At 41.2% G+C, this 24,719-nt stretch overlaps 2 protein-coding genes across 2 annotated transcripts; one reads left to right on the top strand and one right to left on the bottom strand.

Moving 5' to 3' along the window:
* The first annotated feature begins 4,457 nt into the window (after positions 1 to 4,457).
* On the top strand, positions 4,458 to 7,795 carry LOC105491675 (putative olfactory receptor 2I1). The gene is made up of 2 exons (XM_071096127.1): positions 4,458 to 4,463; positions 6,854 to 7,795. The coding sequence occupies exons 1-2, from the start codon at positions 4,458 to 4,460 to the stop codon at positions 7,793 to 7,795; spliced, it is 948 nt and encodes a 315-aa protein (XP_070952228.1).
* Positions 7,796 to 9,238: 1,443 nt separating this feature from the next.
* Positions 9,239 to 12,637, bottom strand: LOC105491573 (ubiquitin D). Its single transcript, XM_011758084.3, has 2 exons — positions 12,472 to 12,637; positions 9,239 to 9,934 (listed from the first exon to the last, which is right to left on the bottom strand). The coding sequence occupies exons 1-2, from the start codon at positions 12,496 to 12,498 to the stop codon at positions 9,464 to 9,466; spliced, it is 498 nt and encodes a 165-aa protein (XP_011756386.2). The 5' UTR covers positions 12,499 to 12,637; the 3' UTR covers positions 9,239 to 9,463.
* Between the last annotated feature and the right edge of the window lie 12,082 nt (positions 12,638 to 24,719).

The following is a 24,719-nucleotide window of genomic DNA, read 5'->3' as shown; positions in this document are numbered from 1 at the left end:
TTAGGTTAAATTCAAGGCAAATAAAAAAACTGAAAAGATCCTGAGGGAAAAGGAAAGGAAAGGACCATGGGAAGTCTTCTGTGAGTTATTATATTATTCAAGTTGTCTTCACTATGCCCCAAACATAGTTTAAGACGCATTGAATGCTGGCCTTTTATCATGGACACCATATCTGCCATGCACATTTTCACATCAACATCTTTGTTTGAATGAACTCTCCTGGACTTTAATGGGAGCCTATCATGGTGAGATGAAGTCCCTGCACCTCCTCTGAAAAGCCCTCCCCACTTCTCCTACTGGTAATGCATGTCCCATCTTCGATCCTCATAGCACTCACTTGCATTTCCTTGGTTGTTTACTGACTTGTGCCCTAAGTGCATTTTAAAGTAGTATTTTCCTTTGTTTTTAAGGAATTTAACATGCATTCTCAGATGGAATTTCCTTTGTTTTTAAGGAATTTAACATGCATTCTCAAACTTCTATGGTCAGGCCCTTTTATTGTGTTTTCTTTAACTCCAGTCCCAAACATCATGCTTCATAAAAAGCAACTGCTCAATAAAATAATAAACACTACTACTCAGGGAGTGCTCACTATGGAGCATGAGGCACTTTGGATCCATTCTTTCTGTCATTCATTCCACAAATCCATTTGCTGTCTGCTATGTACTAGGGAATGTTCTAGGCATTAGAGATACAGCAGTAAATGAAACAGAAGAAGAAGAAGAAAAAAGGACCAAAATCCTTACTCTCAATTAGCTTAGACTTTAATGAGAGACAAAATCATTTTCCTGATTATTTAAATAAGAAAAACAATGGAACCATTGATATGTTAGATAATGATAAATCCTAATGAGAAAGTAATAAGCAAGGAAGGGGCTAGGAATAGTGAGGGAAGAAGTTTGTATCTCAGAATCTCAGATAGCATGGCCAGAGGGACTTTCACTAAGAAGCTGACACTTAGGTAAATTTTCCAAAGGAAATAAGTAAAGTAGTCAAGAAGCAAGTAGTCTGAGGGAAAAGCATTCCGTGTATGAAGAAGAGCAAGAGCAAAGGCCGTGGGGTAGGAGCAGCACTGTTGTGACTGTGGAAACAGCAAGGAGGCCAGTGTGACTGGAGTAGAGTGATTTATCAGGAAAGACGGCAATGAGGTCAGAGGGATCTGATGAAGTCAAGCAGCAGTTCTCACCGTGGATGATTATGCCTCCCACTGGGACATTTGGCAATGTCTGGAGCTGGTTTTGATTGTCACAATTGGAGAAGAGGCACTATTGTCACCTATGGGTAGAGCCCTGGGATGGTGCTAAACATCCTACAATGCATAGGACAGCACCCCCAAAAAGGATGATCCAGTCAAAATTGTCAGTAGTACTGAGGTGGAGAGCACTGATCGTTAGGTCTTGTGACTAGGCTTTTTCTTTCTTTCTGTAAGACAGAAACTGTTGGAAGATTTTGAGACAAGAAGTGGTATGATCCGAGTTGTGTTTTAAATGGGTTACTCTGGCTTCCATGTTGAGAATTTACTAAAGGTTAAGGGAAGAACCAGAGGATTATTTCAATCATCCAAGCAAGAGGTGATGATTACAAGGACAGACCAGAGTGGTGGTCCTAACAGTGATAACAACTTGTCAGATTCACCACATATTTTTGCAGGTAGAGCCAATAGAATTTGTGGATAGATTATATGTGGGTGAGATGAAGAAGAGTCAGTATCACAAGATTTTTTCTGAGAAACTAGAAGAATGAATTTTCATTATAGGAGACAAGAAAGGCTACAGAAGAAGCACATTGTGGGGGAGAGGGTGGGTAGTAAGGAGTTCAGTTTATGGCATGTTAAACCTGAGATGTGTATTAGACACCAAAATGCTGCTGATGGGTAGACAATTGGACATAGGAATCTGAAGGTTAGGAGAAAAATCCAGGTTGGAAATATAAATTTAGGAGTCATCAGCATGTAGATGGTGTACGATGTCATAAGACTGGATGAGGGAAGTGCATACAAAAAAGGAAAAAGGACGGAACCCTGGGCACAGCAGGGAGAGGAGGAGAAACCAATAAAGGAGATTCAGAAGGAACAGCTGGAAGACTTTGGTGCTTTTGAAGCTGTCAGTCAGCTCAGACTGCCATAACAAAATACTATAAACTGGGTGGCTTGAACAACAGAAGTTTATTTTTCACAGTGCTGGAGGCTGGGAAGTTCAAGATCGAGATGTTGACTGATTTTGGTCCTGGTGATGGCTCTCCTCCTGGCTTGCAGACAACTCTCTACTTGCTGCCTCCTCACAAGGCCTTTCCCATGCCTTACTCTCTTTCCTCCTATTTGTAAGGAAACTAATCCTATTAGGCCCTCACCTTTGTGACCTCATTTAACCTCATAATTACCTCCTAAAATGCCCATTTCAAATACCATCACATTGAGGATTAGATCTTCAACGTACGAATTTTGAGGGGGGACACAATTCAGTCCTTAGCAGAAGTGAAATGTATGTTCCAAAAAGGAAAGCTAAGTCCACTCTATTGAAAAGCTTCTAACTGGTCAAGTAACATGAGGACTGAAAACTAGTATATCAATGTGGAGGTCGGTTTGTGACCTTCGATGAAAGATTTCCAGTGCAGAAGCCTTGTTGGAGCCAACCCAAAAGAGAATTCAAGGACCTGGGTGGTAGCTAGGGGGAAGAGAAGTCAAGAGAAGATTATTTTTTAATGAGTGAAATCAAAGTATGTTTATGTATGGATAGGGATGGTCCACTGGAAGGACAAATTTTACTACAGGAAAAAGGGTAAAGACTAGAGTAATATCCCTGAATAAGTGGAAAGGGATGGAATATAGTGGGCAAGTGGAGGTACTGACATCAGACAGATGCAAAATAGTATAATCCTAACAGTATCAGAAGAAAATGTAGAGTCCCATATGTGAGCACAGATGCAAGTAGGTGAACAGATGGGTTGGTAAGAACTTCTCTTTTGATTGCTTTACATTTTTTCAGTAAAAATGAAGTAAAATTTTTATCTGAGAAAGATGATATTATTTGAGAGAGAGGAGTATTGGGGATTTAAGGAGAGACCAGAAAGTATGCATGAGTTACATAGGAGAGGGGAAAGTGAGTGGACTAGGGAAATACGATTATCCATGACATTAGCGCCTTCCTCTTAAAGTAATGGTCATGAATGTAAAATGAAACCTCTCAGCGTGGCTATGGGCTTTTCTTCAGCCACAGTCAGCTGAACAAATATAGGGAGAGAGTAGGATTATAGTTGGATTTAAATAGGAAAGCAACTTAGCCATAAGAGTCTAACAAGTGAAAAGTGCAGGAACATTGAGAGTATGCAAAGGAGTAATAGTGATTGACCAGACAGTCTAAGCTTGACAGAGAAGTGAAGATACAAGGGACATGAGGGGCCATGATGAATTTGCAGACCTCTCACTGAGGAAGAAACTGAGAGGAGAGGATAGAAAGATAATCTATGAGGATACTGAATTCACCAAGAATCATCACAGTACTGGAGAGAGTGAGAGGGGATCAGGGACAAAAATCTTCAAGGACGAAGGAGGAGCACAGGGAACGAGAATGGTGACAGCCCAAGCCGGGAAGCGGGCTTTGGAGCAAAGCTGATGACACAACAGTCAAAGCTACACTCAAAACTGAAAATGACTTCAACAAATCTACAAAATTCCTGACAGAAAGAGTTATTTTCCTTGTTTTACAGACGATGACACTGAGAATCACTGAAGTTAAACAATTAGTTTAAGGTCACTCCATCAGAGAACGAAATTCTAAACCAGTTCCAATTGAATAGTAGAAACGATAATGAGAGGGAATTGTGCTGCCTTTGGCCTTCATACACTGCCAGAGACACACTACCCTAAAGGGACTTTCCCTCCAGAATTTCCTCTTCCCCTCTCTTGAGGACTCCTCTCCGGACACCTTCATGCAAAGTACTAATGATGGGAGTGGGACATCGATTCCCCAGAGCTCCATCCTCTCTTCTAAATAACAGGGAACGTTGATTCCTGTTAAACATCAGCATGCTTCCTCCTTCTCTCTAACTGTGTCCTTTAGATCCAGGAGGGATTTTGCTACCACCAGCAGCTAATGCTGATTTGCCACCAGCACAAGGCCCAGGTCCTTGTCTGGTCTGTACCCCATTACAAGGTTCTCCAGGAACAGACATCACCACCTCTGCCTAGATCCTGAAATTTCACAAACATAGGTTCTTTCTTACCCGTTCTTTTTATTCCTCTATTTACAAGCACGATGACACCCACCCCTTATCCTCTTCCTGAGATACCTGGCTCTGATCTCAGGCACCCATTCCAGAAATCAACATAGCCATGCAATTGTATCTTTTATTAAATCCTCCCAACTGCCATTTCAAATCCAGAGAATCCAGCCAAGGAGCAAGAGACCAACCTATCATCTGGAAGCTCAAGGTGTAAACATTAGTGTCAAAGATAAGTTATGAAGGTAAGTTGGGTATTACAGTGCCCTACAGCAAATTGTCTCGTGCCGAGAGATACATTCTGAAATACCAAGTGAAGTTTGATGACACATTATATTATATATTTCACAACAGATTTGTCTTCTAGATGTGTGAGGGAGATGATGGGTTTATGTTTACAGGTGCACACATGCCTGTGTTTTGGGGAATTTGTGCATACATGTAACAAGAATGTTATCTGTGCAATTTTATTATTGTGTGCCTGTTTTCATGGTGTGGCATATTTGAAGAGGAATGGTTTAGAGCTTGCCTGGCTAAACTGTTGAGTGTCTGTGTAATCACATTAAAGAATTTGACCTTTTGTAACTCAACATCTCTAGCCACCATAGGTCTGTAAGCCTGAATTCACCTCTCCTATTTTATTCATCTCTGATATGACCCCAAATTATAAAATTATCTCTAAATATAGGTCAGACTTTGCATGTCCTTTTATACTCCACAGTCTCTAGCACAGTGGAGCCTGGTTGATCAAACAGGGAAGGACCTTGAAGTTAGTCAAATATAAGTGGAAGACCTATTAAGCATTTACAAATGATGTGGCCTTGGGCAAGTAATTTAACTTCAATTACTCTCCTAACACACTCTATAAAATAAGGCTATTGCCTAATTTTCAAGTGAGTAAAGATTAGAGTTAATAAATGAAAAGCGATGTAAATGTTCATAGCAGTTATATCATTGCCTAGCATAAGAACCCCTTAAAAACCTGTTTCTTAATTTGGGAAAAAGATAAGACAATAGTTAGCATTTATTAAAGGATGACAATAGTTAACAACTGCTATGTGCCAGGCATTGTTCTAACAGCTTTTCATATTTAGCCCCCTTAACATATTTCTATTTTCATATGAGGAAACTGAGGCAGAGAGAGGCTAAGTAACATGCCCAAGGTTGTTCAGCTAGAAAATGGCAGAGCCAGGACTCAAACCCAGGCAGTCTGGCTGCGAAGCCCTGGTTCTTAATCACAACATTAATGCTTGTTCTGCCCAGTGAGGATAAATGAGTGCAACATACAATCAAACAGGATGCTTTGGTAGGGAACAGTGTTTTTCCCCCTGAAAAATGAAAAATTAGGTTACTGTGCTTTTGTAATTAAGAGAAGTGAATATGATGTGTAAAATAAGTTATCTACACAACAATTTATGTCAGGAGTCATGCAGCAGAAAGATTTCTATCCATCACATAAACTTTCATCCATCACATAAACCATATGTTTCTGTACCATTAAGACGCTTGGTTCAACAAGACCCTTTGGAAAATGAGGTTCCTTTTGTTCCCTGGGGTTCTCTTTTTATTTTTTATTTTTTTGATCAATATTTGGTAGTAAAGTGAAGGAGTTCGGACAGGAAACTTAGATGTCATCTAGTTCAAACTCCTTGATTTACACATGAGAAAACTGAGACAAAGGGAAATGAAGATATCCCCATATCACATAACTGGCTAAAGGGAGTATGCTAGGTAAAACCAAGATGTCCTGACTTCTGGTCTACCAGGAAGTGTTCTTTTTTTCTACCCAACTGATTCCTGATTTAAAGGCTAGTATGTATGTGTTGATCTCCCCTCAGTGGGAGGGGCATGGACGTTGGGAGTGGTCTCTTCACAACAAATTAAAAATCGGCAATCAGCAGTATAATGGGTTGTTAGAAAGTAAACTAAGGCCCAATAAAATATTTAAGAGTTTATTTGAGCAGTGATTCCTGAATTGGGCAGCTCCAAGCCAGAAGTGACTAGGGAGCTCCACTGATCTCTCTGTGGAGAAGCTTTCTAGGACATGAGGAGGAGGCTTTTTAGGAAAACAGGTAAAGCAAAGATAATATTTCATTGGTTACAGTTACACAGTTGCCTTATTTGGTCTATCCCATGAGGAAGTCCTAGTTATATAATTATGTTTTTGTTGGCTGCTTCTGATTGGTTGAGCTTAAGTTCTATGTCTCTTTAATATAGGCATTTACAAGAAATAGCACAAATAAAGTTTCAGACATGCTTGCGAATCAAGCAAGGTTAATGTTACTTAGGAGGCCCAACTGGCTCTGCCAGCTCAAGGATTATTCTGGCCTGGTCTCCATTTTATATGAACAGTTGCATAAATAAACACAGAGTACCTGAAACAACGGAGGTGATCATTCTGCCTACCGAATGTTGGCCAGGCCAAGCTTGGAGTGTTGCTCTTATTCTTAGGCGGATTATTATTAAGTAATCTCATCTGTAAACGGGATTACAATCCACAAACTAACCTTGTATATGCTTCCATTCCCTCGCCCAACCCAGCCCCACACTCCAAGGTTTTTCCTTTGCTTATAAGAGGGTAGTCACCCTTTTTTATTTCGACCTTCCAAACATTCTGGGAGTTTTCCTCCTTTAGGCCAACTACAGCACAGAGGAGCGCTTCCTCCTGCTGGGTTTCTCCGACTGGCCCTCCCTGCAGCCTGTCCTCTTCGCCCTTGTCCTCCTCTGCTACCTCCTGACCTTGACCGGCAACTCGGTGCTGGTGCTGCTGACGGTGCGCGACCCGCGCCTGCACACGCCCATGTACTACTTCCTCTGCCACCTGGCCTTGGTGGACGCGGGCTTCACCACGAGCGTGGTGCCGCCCCTGCTGGCCAACCTGCGCGGACCAGCGCTCTGGCTGCCGCGCAGCCACTGCACGGCCCAGCTGTGCGCATCGCTGGCTCTGGGTTCGGCCGAGTGCGTCCTCCTGGCGGTGATGGCGCTGGACCGCGCGGCCGCAGTGTGCCGTCCGCTGCGCTACGCTGGGCTCGCCTCCCCGCGCCTATGCCGCGCGCTGGCCAGCTCCTCCTGGCTAGGCGGCCTCACCAACTCCGTTGCGCAAACAGCTCTCCTGGCTGAGCGGCCTCTGTGCGGGCCCCGCCTGCTGGACCACTTCATCTGTGAGCTGCCGGCGTTGCTCAAGCTGGCCTGCGGAGGCGACGGAGACACCACCGAGAACCAGATGTTCGCCACCCGTGTGGTCATCCTGCTGCTGCCGTCTGGCGTCATCCTGGCTTCCTATGGTGCCGTGGCCCGAGCTGTCTGTTGCATGCGGTCCAGCGGAGGCCGGAGAAGGGCGGTGGGCACGTGTGGGTCCCACCTGACAGCGGTCTGCCTGTTCTACGGCTCGGCCATCTACACCTACTTGCAGCCCGCGCAGCGCTACAACCAGGCACGGGGCAAGTTCGTATCGCTCTTCTACACTGTGGTCACACCCGCTCTCAACCCGCTCATCTACACCCTCAGGAATAAGGAAGTGAAGGGGGCGGCGAGGAGGCTGCTGTGGAGTCTGGGGAGAGGCCAGGCTGTACAGTGAGTAGGTTGGGGAGGGGAGAGAGTATTAAGCCAGAACCCAAGGATGGAAATACCCATTAGTGAGTCAGTTTAGACTTCAGACTCTTCATTTTTGTATGATAATCTGCAAGATTTGTCCTAAGGAGTCCAATGGGGGAAATGTTTTCCTCCCGTGTGGAAATGTTTAGTTCTTGAGGGAAAATTCCTAAATCCTCTATATACACAGGTTTAAGGAAGGAAAACCTACCCCTCACGACTCCACGTGCAGGTAAGATGATGGACGTGATGACTGCCTTTAGCTTCCTCCCTATCTGATGGAAGACCGTGGAAGACCTCTTGATTTCTGCCATCAGAAGTCTCAAGTTGACAAGAAAATCATAGTCCCTACTCTGCAGGAGAGGGTCATCCAGAAAAAGAGGCCATGGACTCTCTTCTCGGAAACCAGTCCAACCTAGTGCAGACCTTGCCAGGGGACCAGTGCCCTCCCCAGGGCATTTCACCCATAAGTGTGATGAGGAAAGCCCATAAGTGGTGGTGAATTTTGTTGAGTGGGGTTAAGATGGGAAACCCTCCTGCAGGAGTTGGTTCTTGAACAAGTTTTAAAGAAACAAGGAACTAGGACGAGTGTGGAAGAAGGCGGGCATGTCTCAGGCTGTGAAAAAAACTCACAGGTGATCAATAGTGAGACATGAGAGAGAGAGAGAGCAAGAGAGTCAGAAAGAGGAGTAAATGGAGGGAGGAAGATGGAGGAAGTTCTCAAGACAGGAACAGGGATCTACTCATGAAAAAAAGCAGAGAGAAAAATGCTCAATCAGCAGAACCTGAGCAGAATATTGAGGTCAATCCAGAAGCCAGCTCCTCACCCACCCTCGCCCAGACCGGCACCCTTATCATACAGAAGACCTGCTAGACCCTATGGCAGGTAGGAGAGAGGGTGGTCCACAGTCCCCCAGCTTCAGAAAGTTTGTTCTCTCCCGGTGTCCATCTACCCCTAGGAACCCCCACTAGTTACACACAATCACTAGATCCCTGTGGAAAATACCTTTCCTTGCCCACCAACATCCCCATAAATAATAACTATTTTAGTTGGGTGTGGGACATAGAGAGTGGGAGGGGGCATGGTGCCAGACTTCATTTCATACCAAATAGCCTTAAAGGAGAAAAGGGGGAAAGGAGCTCAATTTAGTTTCTAAAATGTTTAGTAATTTGATTATGATCATGTCAGAGCAACTAATTCATTTTAAAATAAATCATTTCACTATGCTCTGTAAGTAGAAATTCATTTTGATTCAACCATTATTGAGTGATATAAATAAAGCACTGGGCTTAACAAACACAGAAATTCAGAAATCAGTAGAACATGGATCCCAACCTAAAACTCTCTTGTCAAAAAGGAAAGGAGATAGGAGTTTTTCCATAAATAACAAGGTATCAAGAAAGAATTAAATTGCAAGCTGGCTTTGAATGCTCTATTTTGCCTTAAAATTTTATTTACTAGTCTCAGTAATACATTATTAAAAATCCTGCCACTTAATTAATTGTGTTAGAATCAAAGAAACAGAGTTGGACAATATTCTTCATCCTACCCATCCCACCCAAATCTTACTCTACTCATCTCATTCTCACGTTGATTAAGAGATTAAAAGAAATAAGCTTTTTGGCCCTTGCCAACACCCCATCCCCAGGGTGGTCACCCTGCAATACAATAAGATGTCAGGAAGAGTAAGTTGCCCTTTCTGATTCCATAATCTGCCATCATCTTCCCATCTTCCAGTCTCTTTCCATTGCAATTCACAATCTGGGTCTCAGGGGTTACACCCGTCTTGGTCTCGATCATTGCTTTCACTTGTGCCACTGAGCTGGACCTTCGCACCTGGAGGAGGTGCCTCTGCCCCTCATCACCTGACTCCACAAGATACAAGGGCAGCTCCTCATCACTGGGCTTCACCACTTTCAGGGTAAGGTGGATGGTCTTCTCCTTGTCAATGCCATAAGATGAGAGCCTTCTCCGTGGCTTTAGGATCTTGGAGCCCAGCAAAAGAACCTGGTCCTGCACAGGAACCTTGGTCTTAGACCGGACGTGTTCATTGATTTTTTTCACGCTGTCCTCTGGGTTGGCATCAAAGGTCATTAAATCCCATTCCTCAGAAAGAACATGCACCTGGGAAGTGAAAGCCACAAGACAGTTGCCTAGGATGCCTGCCTCACTTTACATTTCTGCTCCCCACCACAATGGCTCCCACCCTTCCGCTATCTATCTGGTCTCCTAGCTCCTGTTCAGTAGCCAGTGTCCCTCTCTTTCTTGGAACTTCTCCTTTGGAATTACCAAGTTGCAACACAAATAAGAAAATTTGTCCCATTCCTTTATAATCACACCTTTTTTTCAATCTTGAGAATGAAAAATAAAATCCTGAGCCCCCAACCAATTGAACGGACCCTCTCTTGCTCAGGGGGACCCTAGAGAAATTTTAAGAACTTAGTCATTGGGCCAAGGGCAGTGGCTTATACCTGTAATCCAAGAACTTTGGGAAGCTGAGGCAAGCTGATCACTTGAGGCTGGGAGTTCGAGACCAGCCTGGCCAACTTGGTGAAACCTCATCTCTACTAAAAATACAAAAATTAACCAGGCGTGGTGGTGAGTCCCTGTAATCCCAGCTACTCAGGAGGCTGAGGCATGAGAATCATTTGAACCCAGAAGGCAGAGGTTGCAGTAAGTGGAGATGGCACCACTGCACTCCAGCTGGGGCAACAGAGTGAGACTCTGTCTCAAAAAGATAAATAAATAAAATACCTCAGTCATGATGAAACAGGAGGCTGGACATGCCTCATTATATCTTCTCCCTTTTGCAGTTTAGACACAACTGACTAGCAACGTTAGAGATTATAAGACTGAAAGAATGGATTATTGGTGGCAATAAGATTTTTGTAGCAAATTTTAAACAAGACCTAAGGCTATAATAGGCAAGAGTTAAGTCATGCATCCCTACACTTAAAGAATAAACTATGTTCTAACTGCCACAAAGTATTTTTCTTTTTTCTGTAGCAGCTAAACAAGCACTGGCCTCGAGAGGAACAATATTAAAACAATTACAGTTCATCCACAGGCTAACTGACCCCCTGTTCCTCAAGCCATAACTACAGTTTTAATTGGACAAATGACTGATTTCAGTAATTTTCTCCTGATAAGAGACCACTGACCATGGACTGGTTCTGGCTAGTCTACAGAAGCTGCACATTTGAATGCCTTTGTGTCCCTGCTTCACCTTTTCATGTATAAGGCCTAACTGTAATGCAATTAAATGTTAAGTCTCCACCTCAGAGTGACCATGGGTGGTATATAACATGCAAGCTTATTCAACATGCATGCATTAGGACTCCCTTCATGAATATTCATTGCCTCTGCCATAACCTATTGGATATGTATACTTAGCAAACCCCTTCAGCATAAATTCCTGTGTCACTTTCCTCCTACAAAGCTTGCTTTTGGTTTTCAACCAGAAGCCGAGCTTCTCAGCTTGTCAGAATGGCTACCTTGCAGACTATAACCCTTCATAAGAAATGAAGTCTCCTTTCTAAATTTATAAATTGTGTGATTTTTTTTAGTTGACAATTTTTTATTTCGCTTTTCTGTGCATTTCAATAGATGTAAAAAACATACCTTTATTCATCTCGAGATGTAATTAAAGGTTTTCCACCTTATTTACCTGCCTCTCCTATCCAGATAAAGTTTGTCAAATGTCAAAAAAGTAAATACAGAGCTTCAAAAGATGTACACCAGACTCTAAAAACAACTGTCAAAGAGAATTTCTAAAATATGACAGCCTCATAAGATACAGCAATAGGATACCCTCTGTCAATACTTCAGAAGGAAATCCTGGGTAGGGCACATAATCACTGAACTGTTATTTTTTTTTCAAATCTCCCACTGCTTTACAATAATAACTTACATATTACAGTGACACTACGTTCAATGTTTCTTGTTAATTTATATTTCTTGTATTTTTATATCTATCTAATATAGAATACGATCTCCTTTGATTAGACCAAGGCCTCACTCACAGAAGGTAGGGACTATGTCTAAGTCTTACTTCAATAGCTGGAAAACCCTAAAAGACTGGAAAACTCACTCCTAATGGCCACTTGAAAGCCTGAGAAGACCTCCCTCATACTCCATTCAGAAATATTTTCCCAATCTAGATATTGCAGACATTTCTTCACTGGAGGATCTGTGTTAAGCATTGCCTTAATTCCAGGTTCTCTCCATAGTGCATACTTTCTTATATAATGTAATGTGTTAGATCATTAACAACTTCAGATAAATGAGTTTTGTGAAGCTCTCCTTTGAGAGGAAAGAGAAGATTAAGTTTAAGAACCCTAAAAAATGTTTCCATAATTTCAAATCTCACCAGCCCTGTGGAACACAAAGCTCACCCCCACTTTTTTTTTCTACCATTTATCCCTAAGAGTAGCTAGTCCAATGTTTGATTAAAAAAAGAACACAGAAGCCAGATAACCAGCTTCTCTTCAGACAATCCCTCTTCCCATTCTGCAAATGTCAATGCCAGCCTCTTCCCCTTAAGGATGCCTGCCCAGCCACCCAGAGCCCTGAGTACTGTCCATCCCCCGTTTCTAAGATCTCTCCCCAACTCTTGAAAGTGCTTTTCCTTTCCCCATCCCCTTTATCAAATCCCAACTTACAGAGAGGCAGGAAGCATTGGGAGCCATCTTTGCAGTCAAGGGGCCAGAAACCAGAGACAGAAAAAGGATTTTAACTCCAGCTTATATACCAGCGTTGAATTGGAAATCCCCTCCTGGATTGCTGTGTTTGTCCAGCTTTGCTGTGCCCTTTGTTCTTGCATGCTCCCATGAATTTTCTTTCACTTTTGCTGGGCAGGAGTTAATAAACAAAGAATGCTTTCTGATTACGTACTTCTCCCCTCAGGCAATCTATTTGCAATCCTCATTCCAAAAGGGATGGTCTTTCTGTGTTGAAAACTTTTCCCTGATTAAAAATCCACTCCTCCTCTCCCAGTTCTGACTTATTACTGTCCGTCCTGTGGCCTGGGCCCTCACTGGCGTGAAGACCTGTAATGCTTGCTGAACCTCTCATGCTGCCTTTAAGAGCACCCCATTACTCAGGGGCCGTCCTAAGAACGAGAGCACCCAGGCAGGATATGGCAGTCAGCATTGTGTGGAGTGCTGTGACTGTGAGCCTGACATGACTAGTCTGGCAGAAGGTGTAAAACATGCCTTAAGAAGACATAGGAGAAATAACCTCAGACTGAGAGGAGATACGAGTTAGAGTCCCAGGAGGGCCACTTGCTACATTACCTTGGGCAAATCCATTCATCTCCTTAGATGTTGGTTTCCCAGTCTATAAAATGAGATGACTGGAAAAGATTCCTAAGTGTCTTCCAGGCTCAGAAAACTTTGCTTGTAAAATTCCCTTTGCAAAATAACATTGGATTTCTGGGTCTTGAGCTCTCCAACATACGTCCTACCCTGTCCCAGAACCTGCAAACCAAATCCACTACTTGAGAACAATCCTAAGCCAACAATTAAATGCTGACTCCTCACTTCAACACACAAAGCAATCAACATCCACTCTCACACTGCGGGGCCTCTATTTCTCTACCTTTACTCCTGGATGCACCTCACCACTGTGATCTCAGACAAACCTAAAGGTCCGCTCTCTCCCTCGCCCTTGAGACTTAGATGAAGACAAGAAAGGTGTGCCTGTCCCGGGGAAGTTTACTCCATCACTCTGATCCTCCTCGTATCCCAAATTAACTACTGCCCCCTCCCAAACTCTCAGGGCATTGCTATGGAACCAGTTTTTAAAAGCTTTTTTTTTTTTTTGAAATGGAGTCTCACTTTGTTGCCCAGGCTGGAGTGCAATGGTGCGATCTCAGCTCACTGCAAGCTCCGCCTCCAGACTTCAAGTGATTCTCCTGCCTCAGCTTCCCGAGTAGCTGGGATAATAGGCACCTGCTAATTTTTGTATTTTTAGTAGAGACATGGTTTCACCATGCTGTCCAAGCTGGTCTCGAACTCCTGATCTCAGGCAACCTGCCCGCCTTGGCCTCCCAAAGTGCTGGGATTACAGATGTGAGACACCGTGTCCAGCCTAAAAGTATGTTTTCAAGTGCTTCAAATCTTTTCAAAGTAGGAAGCTCTTTAAAATGCCAAGTTATCATCTCTGTTTGCAGAGGCATTTACTGTACCTTCACTCACTGACAGATCGCAAATGACCCCATCTTATTCTAGGAGGTTCTGTCCTGGAGAATCGAATTTACAGAAGTACTGGATTGATGTAGAGTAATGAAATGCAACAGCTCATTTCTCTACTTCAAAAGCTTACTATAAATCATATTCTTCTATATGAAGCTTTTATTAGATAGCTAATAAAATTGAAAACATTAATTATTATTTAAATGTATTTTGTGGAGTAGACATAATTTTTTTTTTTTTTTTTTTTTTTTTTTTTGAGATGGAGTCTCGCTCTGTCGCCCAGGCTGGAGTGCAGTGGCCGGATCTCAGCTCACTGCAAGCTCCGCCGCCCGGGTTCACGCCATTCACCAGCCTCAGCCTCCCGAGTAGCTGGGACTACAGGCGCCCGCCACCTCGCCCGGCTAGTTTTTTTTTTTTTTTTTTTTTTTGGTATTTCTTAGTAGAGACGGGGTTTCTCTGTGTTAGCCAGGATAGTCTCAATCTCCTGACCTGGTGATCCACCCGTCTCGGCCTCCCAAAGTGCTGGGATTACAGGCTTGAGCCACCGCGCCCGGCCCTATTGTCTGTAATCTTTAGAAAACAGTAGGAATCTTGAGGGTCGTGATTGTGTCTTAATTAACTTGTATCTTTAGCACTGCTCCAGCATGCTGTCTGGCACAGGAAATAATTTATAAATGTTTACTAAATGCACAAATGAATTAATAAATGAATGAAAAGTACATAAATAACAAAAAAGGAAAAGTAATATTTAGTGAGTACTTAAATTTCAAGAACTGAACAATTTATTATTAAATATTACCTTATTTACTGTTTCAGCATTTTAATGAAGTAAGTACAGGTGCTCCTTAACTTATGATGGGGTTACATCCCAGTAAACCCATTGTACACTGAAAATATCCAAAATCAGAAATGCATTTAATACACTTAAACCACCAAACATCATAGCTTAACCTAACCTGCCTTAAACATGCTCAGAACACTTACATTAGCATACAGTTGGACAAAATTATCTAACAAAAAGCCTATTTTCTACTGAAGTGTGAAATATCTCATTTAAGTTATTAAATACTGTACTGAAAGTGAAAAGCAGACTGATTTATGGGAACTTGAAGTAGGTTTCTACTGAATATGTATTGCTTTGGCATCACTATTAAATAAAAAAATAGTAAGTGGAATCATTGTAAGTAAGGAACAACCTGTATTAGTATCCCCATCCACAATCATAGTAGTAGTAGCTGGTAAGCAAGGGTTCAAACGCTAATCTGTATTTCTATAGTCCTCGTATTCTTCCCATATTATTATATTCTTTCTGTGGGAAAAGGCGAGGAGAAAAGTGCTACTGGAGTTGGGTATTTCCAGCATGGGGTTACTGTGAGGGCAAATCTAATATACTCTCAGAAAAAACTAGTTCAGGGGATTTCCTACCCAGAGAGGACCTGGATTCCGGGAAATAGTGCCCTTTCAAGAAGACATATGAACAACAAATCTGAACTCTGACCTCTCTCTCTCTACTCTTCCCTTCCTATGAGAAATTCCCTCCCTGCCCAAAGCCAGGGCCAAGACTGTCCCAGACACCCTGGTGCCCCTTTGCTGACCACAGGCAGGATTTCTTCTTGGGACCTGGCCTCCTTGCTTCTTACCCAGTGTCAATCTGACTTTTTTCTCTCTCTCTATGTTACAATAAGTTCTTTCAGAGACAGATCTCTTTTAATTTGCTGTATTAGTCTGTTTTGCATACTATAAAGGAGTACTTGAGGCTGGGTAATTTATAAGGAAAAAAAGTTTAATTGGTTCATAGTTCCGCCAACTGTTCAAGAAGTATGGCACCAGCATCTGCTTCTGGAGAGGCCTCAAGAAGCTTCTACTCACGGTGGAAGGTGAAAGACAGCAGGCGTGTCATGTGGCGAGAGAGGGAGGTAAGAGACAGTGGGAAAAATGCCAGGCTCTTTTAAACAACCAACTCTCATGTGAGCTAATGGAGTGAGAACTCATTCATTACAATGATGACAGCCCCAAGCCATTCATAAGGGATCTGCCACCACAAGCCAAACACCTCCCAGTAGGTCCATTTCCAACACTGGGGGTCACATTTCAACATGAGATCTGGAGAGTACAAACATCCAAACTATATCATTTACCCCTCTGACAAGTTCAGAAAACCAGCTAAAGTGTCAGAGACGTTTGAGCCAGAGCAACTCCATCTTGAATAGGGGCTGGGTAAAATAAGGCTGACACCTACTAGGCTGCATTCCCAGGAAGTTAGGCATTCTAAGTCACAGGATGAGAGAGGAGATCAGCACAAAGTACAGGTTATAAAGACCTTGCAAATAAAAGGAAGCAGTAAAGAAGCCAGCCAAAACCCACCAAAACCAAGATGGCAACGAAAGTGACCTCTGGTCATTCTCACTGCTCATTATATGCTAAATAAAACATTAACATGCTAAAAAATATTCCCACCAGGACATGACAGTTTACAGATGCCATGGCAATGTGCAGAAGTTACTCTATATAGTCTGAAAAGAGGAGGAGCCCTCAGTTCCAGGAATTGCCCACTTGTTTCCTGGAAAACTCATGAATAAGCCATCCCTTGTTTAGTGTATAATCAAGAAATAACCATAAAAATAGTCAATGAGCAGCACTCAGGGTTGCCTATAAAGTAGCCATTCTTTTTTTCCCTTTACTTTCTTAATATCCTTGCTTTCCATTTACTCTATGGATTCACCCTGAATTCTTTCTTGTGCAAGATCCAGTAACGCTCTCTTGGGGTCTGGATCAGGATCCCTTTCCAGTAACAAAAGTAAAAGATGATGGTATGGAGATCTTGCCAAGTTATAAAACAATTGTTGCAGTTATGTACGAGTGTCCCACTGTGGCCCTGGCTGACGGGACGCTCTTGGGCCTGTCACTGCCCCCATTGAGGCCTACTTGGAACAGAGGTCTCTTTCTAGTCTCTTTAATAACTTCCATGAAAGAGTTTCTAAACTGCTTTGAGATCTGGAATATCGCTTCAAAAATGCCAACCAAACTCAGTCACAAAGTTACTGTGAATTCTCATTTATTGGTGATTGGGAAAAAAGTCTACACTCAAAGAAGAACAGTTTGAAAATACCTATCGAAATTTAAAATGGACATACCAAACCAAGACAACCAAATGCCTATCAGTGTTAGGGAAATAGGTAACCAAACTGTAGAATATCATAAGCAGCATAAATAGAAGAATTATCCGTGAACAACAATGTGGATGAATGTGCTAGAACGCATTGAGTGAAAAAAGTTTTAGAAACAAATGCGTATTCCTCAGTGCTGCAAAGAAATAGCACTCAGACATAAATTTAATTTTCTCAGCAAGGAATTTTTACTTCTATAGAAGGGTGAGACTCGCAAATTGAGTAATGGCAAGAGCACACCTGGACAAGGGAGGGGAAGGAGTTCTTATTCCTGAGGCAGGTAGCCCCTACTGCTGTGTCGTTCCCCTATTGGCTAGGTTTGGACCGCACAATCTAAGCTAATTCCGATTGGCTATTTTAAAGAGCGCAGGGGTATGAGCCGGAGTGGCATGGTGGCTAGTTTGGCGGGAAGGGCGGTTACAGAACAGGTAACTCAGGATGATTCACGTCAAAGCAGGTGGCCAGGGGTGACTCACGATGGAGCAGGTGACCAGGGGAACAGATGTGAACTACTGATTAGAACTGACAGGAAAGTTGTTTACTGAAACTAGAGGCAAGAGGGTGAAGAGAACCCGGAAGTTCAACTTTAAAATCGAGAATCAAAGAGTAAAGAGCACCTTGGAGTTCACTATATCTAATAAAAGCAAGATGAATAAGACTACATAAAGTATGATACTCCCCATAAATCTCAAAAGCAAGCAAAACTACATAGTGAGACGAGAAAAAGAGGAACTACTTTGAAATTCAGGATATGTCTGCTTTTTAACAAAAATGAAGTCCAATCTAAATGCTGATACGAGCTACTTGAAGGAGATTTTCAACAGGAAGTAAGAGGGCATTAGAAGCCCTGATATTATTTCATCTTGCCATATTCAGAATCTGAAATTTAACCAAGAGAACTTAATGTTTGTTAAAGAAATGTATTACTTGACAGACATATTGTATATTCACTTTATTAAAGGTAAAGTAATATTATCTAAAACAAATGTTCCAAAGAAAAATAAACATAAGCAAAACTGAATATAGTATCTAAAACTACATATGTAAGCAATACGGCTGCTATAAAAATGTAAAAACCGTAAGTGTTCATTATGCTACTATTACGCTTTATAGTGTTACATTATATTATTCTATATGCATTATATTTATTTATCTGTGGTATCAAAGATTATAATAAAATATAATTTAAAACTTTTCATGTTCATATTCTCTAGCTCAGCAATTCTGCTTCTAGGAACTTATCCTATTAGTACACTTTTTTTTTTTAGAAGGAGTTTCACTCTTGCCTCCCAGCCTGGAGTGCAATGGCACGATCTCGCCTCTCTGCAACCTCCACCTCCTGGGTTCAAGCGATTCTCCTCCCTCAGCCTTCTGAGTAACTGGGATTGCAGGCATGTGCCACCATGCCTGACTATAATTTATTATTTATTTATTATTTTTATTTTTAGTAGAGATGGGGTTTCAGCATGTTGGTCAGGCTAGTCTCGAACTCCTGACCTCAGGTGATCTGCCTGCCTCAGCCTCCCAAAGTGCTAGCATTACAGGTATGAGCCACCATGCCTGGCCCTATTAGTACACTTATGTATGTGTGGAATAAGCCATGTACGAGAATATTCATGTGAAATAACTATTGGCAATCGAAATAAATGGGAACAACACTTATCAATAGACAAATAAATGCTGGTGTATACGGTTGAATTAAATTTAAAAGCCAAGTTGCAAAATATATGTATAATATTTTGTTATTTAGAAAGGAAGAAAATATACACATATGCTAACATGTGCATACAACATCTCTGTGAGGAGACACTGACTCTGCAAAGAGTAACTGAGTTGCCTGAGGAACAGGAATGAGAGGCGGACTATTTATTATACTTCTTATCTTATTATTGCTGTTATTTTCTAGTTTTGCAACCGTGCTTGTTTTACACATTCAGATAGGCAGATAGTATGGGAAGGGATAGTATTTTTTTTATATAGTCATCAGCTCAGAATGGAGCTGGCTATAAGCTATACACCAATGGGAACCAGTTTCAGTGCTCATCACTAGTTGACAGGCAAAGGGCCATGAAAAGTTGGTGGCTATAGTAAGTTAACTATCGTGATTCTGTGCCTTCCCTACTCCCCAGAATTTAATTTCCACTAATATTTTACATACCGCAAAACTTGGAAACATTGATAATATAGCCCATAATATATCTGAAAGCAAAGAAATTTATAATTAGCTAAAATCAGAGACCAAACCTAACGGAAAAAAAAGTAATTCTGAGACAATTGCTGAGTCTGGTACTTGGGTCTGATGTCAATGTGCAAAAATTGTCTGACCTGACAAAGCAACTGGAATAACTAATGCAGTCATAGGTGCAGGATGATGTGTTGACCCATATCCACTTTGTAGCAGTCACGCCAACTTGGAGTGAATCCAGGCTCTGCCTCCTACTTCCCATGCAACTTATTTGGTACTTTCTTCTGTCAGCTGGGGATTTTGGATTTCACTTAGGATTAGGCTGTGCTACCATTAACAGAGACCTGAAAATAATGTGGCTTTAACTGAAACCCCAAAAGGACCAGATTTTAGAAGTCAAAATCACAACCAAGGCTTAAGGAATTCACCCTAGAACCAAGGAAAAACTGCAATGATCCATTCCAACAAAATGTAAAGCCAGTTTTTCAGAAGTTCAAAGTGATCAGTGGGTAATATATCTGCTTATTATACAAGATTCAATATGCTTCAGAGAAAGATAATAGAATACGAAATAGATAAAGATAATAGAATACGAAATCTCTGTAACATATTACATCATCAAGTGTAAAACAGGAAATTACCAATCATGTGAAGAAACAGAAATATTAGACAAATAGTTTTAAATCCTCAATAAAAACAAACCCAAACGCCACCCAAATGTTAGAATTATCAGATGGAGACTTTAAGATCACTATAGTATTTTAAAGAATCTACAGGGAAAGATTTATACAATGGGTAACAAAATGACGAATTTTAGGAGAGAGATGTAGAAACTGCCATTTTAAAAGCCAAACGGAAACGCTGGAACTGAAAAATACAATGGAGTTGACCCTTGAACAACAAGGGTTTGAACTGCATGGGTCCATTAAATGTAGATTTTTTTTTCAGTAAATATACTGGAAAATTTTTTGTACATTTGTGACAGTTTGAAAAAACTCACAAACTTCATAGCTTAGAAATATCAAAATAATTAAGAAACATTAGGTATATCATAAATGCATAAAATACATGTAGATACTAGCATACTTTATCATTTACTATAAAATATACACAAATCTATTATAAAAAGTTAAAATTTATTAAAACACACACAAATACTTATAAACAATCATAAAATGCAGTATTAAATCAAAACTGCATAAAATTAGTCATAGTACATATTGTCCTACTATAATAATTGTGTAGCCAGCTCCTGTTACTAAGGGTGAGCTCAAGTGTTGGGAGTATGGGATTAAAATACCATGTAATACTAATCATTCCCATGTGAGTAGTTCATCTTCTCTTTAGGAAAAAGTGATGTCTCACAGTTCTTGTGGTTGTTCTGTTTTTGTTTTGTTTGTTTGTTTGTTACAGAGTTTTGCTCTGTCATCTAGGCTGGAGTGCAGTGGCACGATCTCGGCTCACTGGAACCTCTGCCTCCTGGGTTCAAGTGGTTATCCTGCCTCAACCTCCCAAGCAGCTGGGATTAGAAGCATGCACCACCACGCCTGGATAATTTTTGTATTTTTAGTAGAGACGGGGTTTCACCATGTTGGCCAGGCTGGTCTTGAACTCCTGACCTCAAGTGATCCACTCCCGTCGGCCTCCCAAAGTGCTGGGATTACAAGTGTGAGCCACTGCACCCAGGATCTTGTGTATTTTTAATTGTGTTTAGTGCAATTCCATAAAGCTTGAATAACACCATGAGACCCATATAGTGATGCTGGAAGTTCTCCCAGGAGACAAAGTCATAACATTACAGGAAAAAGTTGAATTGCTTGATATGTGCTGTAGATTGAGGTCTGCTGCTGCAGTTTCCTGCCATTTCTGACTGATGATTCATCTTCTTAAGAGATGACACAAACTTACATAATTGATACAGTATTGTACTGTCAGTGTATTTTCTCTTCCTTATAATTTTCTTAATAACATTTTATTTTCTCTCTCACGTTATTGTAAGAATACAGCATGTAATACATACAATATACAAAATATGTGTTAGTCAATTGTTTATATGATCAGTAAGGCTTCTGGTCAACAGTAGGTTATTAGTAGTTAAGGTTTACGTGAGTCAAAAGTTATTCATGGATTTCCAAATGTATGAGGGGGTCAGCACCTCTAACCCACACATTGTTCAAGGGTCGACTGTATATGATTTTCTGGTAAAAAGAACCAGGAGTCCTTGGAGAGATGGTTGATCCCAGAGAGAGGAAAGAGAACATACAAGATAACCCTGGAATACTGTATAGTGCTGGAAACTAAAGAAGTGATTAAAAAAAAAAAAGAGGACATATCAACAAATTCACAGTAATCAAGTTAAAGGATTTCCCCATAGCCAAATCTGGGAAAATTTAAGCAGCAAAGAAAATAATGAGAATACTGGAGAAAGAATAAAATAAATATCCAGGAGTCATTACTGGATATGAATAAAGAAAATAAACAGTAAACGAATAGGAGGAGAGGAACAGCTCTCACAGAATTCAAAATAACAAACATACGAGAAATGATGAACGTTATCACTAGGCAAACAGCCCAATAGTAATTGTTACAGTCAAAACTCATTTGTGGATGCTAAAATTAGTAGGCAAAACTATAATGTGTAAAAGATACTTGCATAATCTCAAAGTATTACCATAAATACTTATTATATTACTTTATTATATTATTATAAGATATGACTACAGTTTTAATAGGACAAATAACACAGTTTAAAAAATGAAAAATAATTTGAATAAAAGACAGGTAAGGACCAATAAAGCACATGATAAGATGTTTAACACCATTAACCATCACAGAGCAAACTGAAACGACTTGAGGGAATACCTCGCAGCCGACAGAATGCCTAAAACCAAGAGATTGACAATTCCAAGCATTACCAAGGATGTGGAACATCTGGAACTCTCATTGCTGTAGGGAGCGTAAATGGCACAATCACTCTGGAAAGCAGTTTAGCAGTTTCTTATAAAGATAAACAGACATCAAATGACTCAGAAATTCCAATTCTAGGTATTTACCCAAAATAAAGAGCACATGTGTTCACACAAAGATCAAAGAACTATATACAACACAACTAACTGCTCACTTCTTCTTTTTTTTTTTTTTTTTTTTTTTTTTTTGTGTGTGTGTGTGTGTGACCCAGGCTATTGTGCAGTGGCATGATCATGGCTCACTGTAGCCTCGACTTCCTGGGCTCAAGTGATCCTCCCATCTCAGCCCCACAAGTAGCTGAGACTACAGGATGCACCACCATGCCCGGTCAATATTCTGTATTTTTTTGTAGAGACAGGGTTTTATCATGTTTCCCAGGCTGGTCTCGAACTCCTGGGCTCAAGTGTCCTCCCACCTTGGCCTCCCAAAGTTCTGGGATTACAGGTGTGAGCCACCACACCAACAATTGTGGCTTCTTTCATAGCAGCCCCAAACTAGAAACAACCCAAATGCCCATCAATGAATGGATAAACTGTGGTATATTTACACAGTGAAATATTATTAGCAATAAAAAAGAGCAAATTACTAATATATGAAACACTATAATGAGTTTCCATAACAAGTTGGATAACAGAAGCCAGAAATAAAGCATGAAGGCCAGGCACAGTGGCTCATGCCTGTAATTCTAGCACTTTGGGAGTCCGAGGTGGGTGAATCACTTGAGCCCAAGAGTTCAAGACCAGTCCAGGCAACATAGTAAGACCCTGTCTCTACAAAAAGTACAAAAACTTAGCCATGTGTTGTGGCCTGCACCTGTAGTCCCAGCTACATGGGGGTTGAGTTGGGAAGATAATGAGCCCAGGAGGTTGAGCCTGCAGTGAACTGTGATCATGCCACTGCACTCTAGCCTGGGTGACAGAGTAAGACCTTGTCTCAAAAAACATAAAAAATGTAAACTTCATTGAAGTAAAAATTACAGGTAATAAAATGCACACATTTTAAGTATATCGTTCAACAAGTTTTGACAAGTGCATACACCTGGATAACCAATACCCCATTCAATATATAGAGCATGCATTTTTATTATTCTAGAAAGTTCTCCTATGCCCTGTCCCAGACAACCAGTTGTCTGATTTTTGTCTTGCTAGATTTGTTTTTCCTGTTGTAGGAAAGTTATGTCAATGAAATCAGCTGGCATGAACGTATGAATGCTTTGTTTGTTTCTTTCTTTCTTTTTTTTTTTTTTTTTTTGAGACAGGGTCTCACTCTGTCACCTAGGCTGGAGTGCAGTAGTGCAGTGGTGCAATCACGGCTCCCTACAGTCTTGGCCTCCTAAGTATACTGAACAATATACTTAAAATATGTGCATTTTATTACATGTGAATTGTACCTTAAAGAAGTTTATTTTATGTTTTTTTTGAAACAAGGTCTCACTCTGTCACCCAGGCTAGAGTGCAGTGGCATGATCACAGCTCACTGCAGCCTCAACCTCCTGGGCTTAGATTATTTTCCCAACTCAGCTCCCCAAGGAGCTGGGACTACAGGTACAGGCCACCACACACAGCTACGTTTTTGTACACTTTGTAGAGGCAGGGTCTCGCTATGTTGCTCAGGCTGGTCTCAAACTCCTGGCCTCAAGTGATCCACTCCTCTTGGCCTCTCAAAGTGCTGGGATTACAGATGTGAGCCACCATGCCCAGACTCAAGTTGATTTTAAAAGCAGAAATGAGCTACTGATACATGAAACAACGTTAATAAATTGCAGAAGAATTACTCCTAGTGAAAGAATTCTGACTCAAAGGAGTACATATTGTATTATTCCATTTGTATGAAGTCCTAGAAGAGCCAAAACTGGTGATAGCAATCTTAATAGCAGTTGGCCTTGGGCAAAAATGGCAGGTATCAAAGAAAGAGGCAAGGGGAAGGTTTGTAGGATGATGGAAATCTTCTGTTTCTTCATTGAAGTCATCAAAATTCATCAAAGTGTATATCTCAAATCTGTGCATTTTATTGCATGTAAATTATATACAAATTTCAACAAGTAGAGAAGAAACAAGAAATAACGAAGTCTTAGATGGGTTCAAATGAGGCTTGAGAGAAAAGAATGGGACACACTCAGGAGAGGTGGCAATGAGAAAACATGACCTTGTGCTCCTCAATGACACAGAGGAGCAGAAAGTGACCCTTTTACTTACCACAGGGAGCACCAATACTGGCACGTTTCCTCTGAATCATCTCCTTTCTTAATCATCATTAGCACCAGCGGCTAATTAACTGTCTGTGGGCTGTGAGGCTCTGGAGTCTTGAGAGAATTAACAAGCCATTTCTTTCCATGGGATGGGAGTCCTGGGATCCCCCCCTCCATCACTTCACCACGTTTCCTTTTCTATCTCCAC

Source organism: Macaca nemestrina, chromosome 5, assembly GCF_043159975.1.
Source record: "Macaca nemestrina isolate mMacNem1 chromosome 5, mMacNem.hap1, whole genome shotgun sequence".
Taxonomy (NCBI): Eukaryota; Metazoa; Chordata; class Mammalia; order Primates; family Cercopithecidae; genus Macaca; species Macaca nemestrina.
The sequence above is the reverse complement of the archived record's forward strand: the minus strand, read 5'-3'. Positions and strand labels throughout refer to the sequence as shown.